This window comes from Adiantum capillus-veneris, chromosome 21 (assembly GCF_014529385.1).
Source record: "Adiantum capillus-veneris isolate H3 chromosome 21, ASM1452938v2, whole genome shotgun sequence".
Classification (NCBI taxonomy): domain Eukaryota; kingdom Viridiplantae; phylum Streptophyta; class Polypodiopsida; order Polypodiales; family Pteridaceae; genus Adiantum; species Adiantum capillus-veneris.
The window spans coordinates 51,567,398-51,574,501 of NC_140951.1; the positions used below are offsets into that span (position 1 = coordinate 51,567,398).

The 7,104-nt window shown below is 44.2% G+C and overlaps 1 protein-coding gene across 1 annotated transcript; it reads right to left on the reverse strand.

The window, feature by feature from the left end:
* Nucleotides 1–2,428: 2,428 nt before the first annotated feature.
* LOC147430942 (uncharacterized) lies at nucleotides 2,429–4,404 on the reverse strand. Its single transcript, XM_086493605.1, has 5 exons — nucleotides 3,949–4,404; nucleotides 3,671–3,838; nucleotides 3,479–3,619; nucleotides 3,074–3,330; nucleotides 2,429–2,936 (listed from the first exon to the last, which is right to left on the reverse strand). Exons 1-5 carry the CDS (start codon nucleotides 4,402–4,404, stop codon nucleotides 2,429–2,431), a joined length of 1,530 nt encoding a protein of 509 aa, XP_086349731.1.
* Between the last annotated feature and the right edge of the window lie 2,700 nt (nucleotides 4,405–7,104).

Below are 7,104 nucleotides of genomic sequence, written 5' to 3' on the forward strand. Positions count from 1 at the left end.
AAAAACACCCGTTCCCTAGCCGGATCGCCAAAAGATGAGAGGACCCGAGAACTCAACCCAGCAAGACCTGTATTATGTAAAAGCTTTTGTACAAAGGCAAGAGTGTTTTCATACCCTATCTACAAAGTTTCTTCCTCATTACAGAACTCACTGCGGCGAAAGAAGTGAGGGAGGTTTTCTGGGATGCTAAAGTCTCCCCACTCTTCAGCATCAACCTTTAGAAGTAGATTCCATTCATCGCCCAGGAGGTTAGAATCTCGTAGTAGGAACAAGATATAATCAACCTAGAGACCTCCGGGCCAAAAACAAGGGAGAGGATAATGTGCTATGTCATGTGAATTGAGTAGAAACATAGAAGTGAGAGGAGCTGTTGAAAATCCAACGCAGGAGATGGTGGAGCTTTGCAATAGAGGTGATGCTGAGCACTTTGTGGAGATGTTTGACCTCAAACCTTTATATAAATGCCAACCACAGAATAAACTTAAGCAACAGACACATCATGCTAACAATAGGACATGAACAGAGACCCTAGCATCTATAGGTGGGCACAATGCATACTGTATGGCTTCGTTCTTTTTTTCCATCCACTGGCTCAAATTCCTCCTGGCTCGTTGTAGTTCCTTACCCATGCCACCATTGGTTTGCCTTTCACCCATAGTCTAGGCTAGACGGTTCCTCTTTGGCTATTCCCTTTGCTAGCTATGTACCTTAGCCAACACCTTTGCCGAGGCCTCCACTCCCTAGCTACACTTGGATGATTGTAGCACCAATTGATCCCCACCTGACTCGTTGGTCGGTCCCTGCTCTGCAGCCCTTGATTGGATGGCTTCACGGTTCTGGTTTGGTAACGCTTAACCACCCTTCATGCCCTTTGTGTCTACCGTTGTTCAGCCCCTTGCCTAGCACTAATGATGGCGCCCCAATAGTGGCCTTCACTCCACCTCAGGCTTGCCCTTCATTCTTAAAGTCAACATGCTTCCAGCCATGAGAGCTCTTACCCTCTCTGCTCACTGGTGCTCCCCGACAGCCTTGTACGTCCTTCATGCAACCTATGATCCCTCCCTTGCTGGAAACAAGCCCGCCCCCGGCTTCAAACTGGCCACCCTCGCAATCACTCTTCTTACCTGAGAGGCCCTCAACCTGCAATCTTTCTCTCTCTCTTTCTCTCCCAAACTCTCTTGGCCTTGTGTAGCTGCTAGGCGAGCTCAGGCACCACAATATCTCTCCCTCTCTCTCTCTTTCGCGTGGCTCCTGTAGTGTACGTTGTGAGTGCCCTTGCTTCTCTTTTATAGGCATCGCCAAGTGGGCGCCTTGAGAAGCCTCTCAGGCCTCTGTCACATTGGGACAGGCGGCCACCTTTTTGTCTCTGATCTGCCAATCAGGTGTTGCGCCCACGGATGCCCTTGTCACAGTGGGTTGCTGCCCATGGTTTCACGGATGAGCTGGATCTCCACCTCAGCGGGCCAACTTTTCCATGAATTGTGCCGGCCTCCTTTGCCCGCTCAACCTCAGGTCCAACGCTAAAGCTGCGATCTGATTCATTGTGCATCAGCTTTTTCACAGGTTCTGCCAACTGCCCCAATGTGACACCATTCCCAACAGTGGCTGGAAGCCAGCACCCACTCACGCACGACCATGGTGGTCAAGGGCCATCCACCTCAGCAAAAGGATGCGCGGCCCAGTCTAACAGGGGCCTCAGCATGGCCTCCACGCTCTGCTTCGCACCGCCCTTCTTCTCTCACACACACACACTGCCTGCCGGCGGCGGCCCACGTGCGCGCCATTCCCCACAGCAGGGCTTGTCATTATTTTAATTTTTTTAGTAAAAAAAGTAAGACTACTCCCTAAATAAGGCCAACAGAGGGCGGGTTCCCACCACTGTAAGGAAAATCTTCCGTCGACAGTTATACACTCAGCAAGAGAAGTCCAGCTGATAGCCATTGAGTCCCAGGAAAAGAGTAAGATACTCGAAAGATACTCGAGGATGATCCCTCCACTAGCTGATAGTCGATCCATATGTGTTGACCCAATAGGGCGTTTCTAAGATGTGGCTCGACAAGCCCGCTGAGGTCGACCTTCCCATCTTAATCATCATAGGTATAATCATGAGTACTATTTTGTAATCCCCAAGTCGGAGATGGCGCCACCATGAATGGGTGAAGAACTGGGGAGAGCACATAATATTTCATTGCTTAATTCCGACTAAGCATGGATCACGGAGCCCAAAGAAAACCAAATTTCAAGATCTCAGATATTTAGAAAAAAAACCGTAACTATACAACCCATTCCATCCTTCTCACGGATTATTCACGGCTTCGGTCTCTGCTACCTGATGCCCATCATATGAGAAGGGTACTTACATGCACTATCACCCTGTATATACAATATCTACAAATTGTGCTGAAACTCATCATCTTTTGCCCACCCTCTAGGTTGAGCATTCATGCTCAGCTATAAGTGAGTGCACATCAGGAACCAAGCCTCTTGAGAAGTATAGCTTAAGCCGGTAGCAGTTGATTCTAAAAGGGATAGGTTCTCCTGTAAGCCTTTGCAATTGATAAGTGCCATTTGGGAAGACTTGGGAAACTTTATAAGGTCCCAGCCATCTAACTCTAAACTTTTTATGGAATGTAAAATCAAGCCTTGAGTCATACTTCAACACTAGGTCACCTTTAACAATAGACTTTGTAGGTGAGGAGGAGTTGACCTTTTGGATTCTTTTCTCTGCTACATGGAGGTAGTGGTCTACAGCTTGCTCTTTGTCCATTTCAAGTATTTCAAGGGTGTGGATCCTTTCCTCCATCCTTTGTTGATGAGAGCCTTGGAGTCGGTGTAGAAGCCTTAAGGCATCAAGTTGCACCTGAATGGGTAGAACAGCTTCTTTCCCATATACCAACTCAAAAGGAGTAAAATATACTGAGACATTAATGGAGGTCCTATAAGCCCATAAGCACTTCTCCCAATGATTATCCCAATCAGCTGGGTTCTCCCGCACATAGATAGAATTTTGACAAGCTACCCATTTACACTCTCTACCAAGCCATTACACTCGGGGTAGTAGGGGGAGGAGAACCTGTGTTGTATTTTAAGAAGGGAAGTAAGATGCTCCATGAGTTTCCCCCGAAATCCAGGACTCCTGTCTGAAATGATAACCATGGGTGTACCGAACCTGCAACAGATATTAGTATAAAAGAAAGCTGCTACCTTGTGAGCTTTAATTTCCTTCAAAGGTTTTGCCTCCACCCATCTGGTGAGGTAATCAACTGCTACAATAATAAACCGCTTTCCATTGTTGGATTTGGGGACTGGTCCAACAGTGTCCATCCCCCACTTCATGAACGCATCTAAAGAGAGAATAGCTTTTTGGGGCTCGGGAGTGAGTCTTCTATTTGCATAAATTTGACACTCTTCGCATGTTTTAAACCAGTAATAGGCAGCCCGCCCTAAGTATTGCCTCCTTGATTTGCAAAGAGGTTACCATGACTTCTAGCTTGCTACGAGCCAGCTCATCTGCTTTCTTATTGATATCCCTTGTTATATGTTTGAATTGTATCACCTTAAACTGACGTGAGAGCTTTTTGATATCATAAAACCATTTTTTAAGGTTCTTTTTCTTAACCTGCCACATTCCTAGAAGCTACTTGATCACTAGCAGGGCATCACCCCTTACAATCAAACGATCAATTCCAAACTCGATGCATTGCTTGAGTCCCAGGAGAAGAGCAAGATACTCTGCTTCATTGTTACTGCCCACTTCAAGGTTGTAAGCTTGTGAAAAGATTACCTCACCCTTGGGATCTTGATGATGATTCCTCCACTGGCTTTCTGCATGATCCTTCTGTAGGTGCCATCAAAGAGTAGGGTAAACGTATCAGAGATATCTGGTTCCTCTTCTTGAGGGGACACATCCAGTCGGGAATAAGAGGGGAGAGACCCTCCCTTATATACCATCAAATCAGCTAATTGAGTTTTGGCAGAGTGATCCACCTTAAAATCAAATTCATATTCTTGTAGCTCGATAGTCCACTTATGAATCCTCTTGATTGGCTTTAGGTGTTGAACGACTTCAAGCATGAGATTAGATGAGTTTAAAACATAGAACTTTTTCTGCAGCAAATAAGTTCGAAATTTGCGGCATGCAAGCTCGAGAGAGAAGACCCACTGCTCTATTTCAGAATAAGAAAACTCACTTGGAATTTTTAGCTTGCTATCAAAGAACACAGGTTTAAAGCTTCTCCCTTGCTTCTGCATGAGGGCAGATCCAAATGCTATTGTGCCGACACTCAGAGAAAGATAATACGTGGACTCTAGAGATGGCGGGCTCATTGCAGGGAGAGTGCTCAAAACTTCTTTGATGCATTCAAAGGCATGCAGAGCTTCCTCATTCCAATTGAAATCATGCATCTTTTCACTAAGCTTTTGAAGAGGATATATAAATTGAAACATCATCCTGAAGAATCTAGCCAAGTAGCGTATCTTATACACGAAAGAGGCTAGATCTTTTGCATTAGAAGGGAGGGTCCATAAGGATAAGCGACTTTACCTTTTTTGGATCTGCTTCAATACCATTTTGTGACACAACATGACAAAGTAGTAACACTCTAGCATGAGCAAATTTGCACTTCTTTGGGTTGAGCTGCCCACCCTCTTGTTGTAGTTTCTCAAAACATAACATAAGCTTTTCTTTGTGAAGTGCCCTGGAACTAAAACAACCAATATCATCCATAAAGATCCTGATAAAATCTCCCAGCAAATATTATGTTCATCCACCGTTGGAAGGTGGCATAGGTGTTTATGAGGCCGAACGGCATTCTTTTGTAAGCAAAACAGCCCCAGGGAGTTATAAAAGTGGTTTTTAACCTATCTTCGATGGTAATAATGATCTGAAAGTAGCCCGAGAACCCATCCATGACGGAGTACCTTTTGTGCCCTACCACTTGATTAAGAATTTCATCTAGGAAGGGTAGGGGATAATGGTCTCTTTGAGTTACTGCATTAAGAGGCCTGAAATCCACACAGATTCGAAACCTTCCATTCTTCTTAGGTACAATTACAACTGGAGAGACCCATTCGGATTCCTTGACAGGGAAAATAATATCATCTTCAAGGAGCTTAGTTACCTCTTCATGGAGAGCCTTTTCCTTGATTGTTCCCAGCCTGCAAAGTTTTTGTGCTCGAGGTCGGGGCCCCTTCCTTGAGATTGATTTTATGCTCTACATCTTTGGCTCCTTGTAGATCTACATACTCTGTAGCAAATCATTAGGAAAAAAATGGACTCTCCATGGGCTTTGTAAGAATCCCTAATTTAAAGGAAGCCTGCCAAGATTAAGGGGGACAAAGGCTTTGAATGGAACTATTTTGGTAGGGTCTCCTCCACCTTTGACCCCTAAAAAGGTAGGGGGAAGGGGGGGGGGTAACCATTTAAAAAGTAGGGAAGGGGGGGGGGGGGGGGGGGTAAACCATTTGAAAAGTAGGGGGTAGGGGGTCTTCTCTCTCTAGCTTTTTGGCCAACTTGTAAGTGGCCTCTTAACTCTCCCATGCCACCAAAGCAAATCCGTGGGTCAAAGAGGTTTAAAAAATGACTTTTTTCAAAAACTTTCAAAAAAACTCTATTCCCCCCTAAAAAGTACCCCCAACATATACACATAATAAAAAAATATTTTTAAGTTAAATTACTCATAATTCAACATTTTTTGACTCCCTCCAAAACTTTTAGGAAATTCCCCCCAAAATTGAAAACTTTCCCTCCTAATCTAAGCTCCTCTCCTACACCCATCCCCCTTGCACCTGCACCTGCTGCTGCACCTACACACCCATCTCTCCATCCTTCAAGCTCCATCTCTCCATCCTACAAGCTCTATCTCTCCATCCTTCAAGCTCCATCTCTCCATCCTACAATGCCTCTTGACGACGTGACCAATGTCCCAGTAAGCTCTTCACACGGTAGGTCTCCAGGGCTTTTCCTACGCCTACCTCACAAGTATGTTCCGACAAAGAAAACATGCTTGGGTACATTACCTTCAGCCAACGAACGCCTCGCTCAAGGGGAGAAGAATGTGGATCTCTGGACAGACGGATGCTTGTATCCAAAGGATCCTTCTCTCAATGTTCATCCGTCTTTTACAAACATTCCATCACTGTTGCAATACGTTGGAAATGGAGAGCAAGGTTTTTTGGGCTACTGCAAGAGACTCAACAAACACGAGATTGCGTGGTCCGAGATCTACTTGCGTCATTGGGAGTTGCTCAATGGGAGTTTCCACAATCTTCAAGATCAGATGCAAACAGCTACTAGTGCGCTTGAGGAGGCAAAGAGCACCATCACAACCAAGGAAAATGTAATTAAAAAGCTTGAGGATACTCTTTCACACATGAAGAGTACTGCCATGGGAGGTAGGGTGAGGAAACGAGAGTTGTCCGAAATTCATACTCTTGCACCACGTGGAGGTTCAAGAAAACGAAGGGTGACAGCTATGAGGTAACATGTTCTGTCCCTCATGTTTTTTAACACTAGGTTGGTAATGGGACACTTTTATGTCCTGGGACACTTTTATGTTCTGTTAAGTGACCATTTTCCTTGAATTATGTCGAGTTTCAAAATGGATTTTGAGGTGCTATCTGTCTAGAAATTTGTCTCATAACCTGAAAAAAACTCAACATTTTTTTGGAATATCAATTCCATCTTTAACCTTGTCCTTACACAACATTTCACAACCTAAACTGTGTGAAAAAACGGGTCCTGTTTTTGGCTTTTTTCAACTTTCTGCAACTATACCACTCTAGAATTCATGTTTGTGAGGTCTATAATGCTAGAGAACTATCTTTAGTAGTCCTCAACATGTCCTGATGCTTCTAGGGAGAAATAAATGCTAATGTTGTAAGTTATGACCAAATTACAAAAATTGTCAAATCCTGTCTTTAAGCCAATTTTAGCTCTTCTATGATTTTTTTGGTGGCTTTCATGATATCCAAATGCAGTTTTGATTTTCTATGTCGCATATTGTAATGTAAAGCTAATACTCCTTGAGTTTTGGGGCACCTAATACCCTATTTTGCATAGTAGACAACGATGGTTGATTTTTCAATTATAGAAGAAAACAAAAC

Bases quoted from the DNA above. Each gene is read 5' to 3' on its own strand.
- LOC147430942 (XM_086493605.1), bottom strand. From the start codon at position 4,404: ATGCATGATTTCAATTGGAATGAGGAAGCTCTGCATGCCTTTGAATGC. The intron at 3,620-3,670 runs GTAAGGGGTGAT...GGAATGTGGCAG, and splicing joins TTGGAATTGATCGTTTGATT to GTTAAGAAAAAGAACCTTAA. The intron at 3,331-3,478 runs GTAACCTCTTTG...GCGTTCATGAAG, and splicing joins GTAGCAAGCTAGAAGTCATG to TGGGGGATGGACACTGTTGG.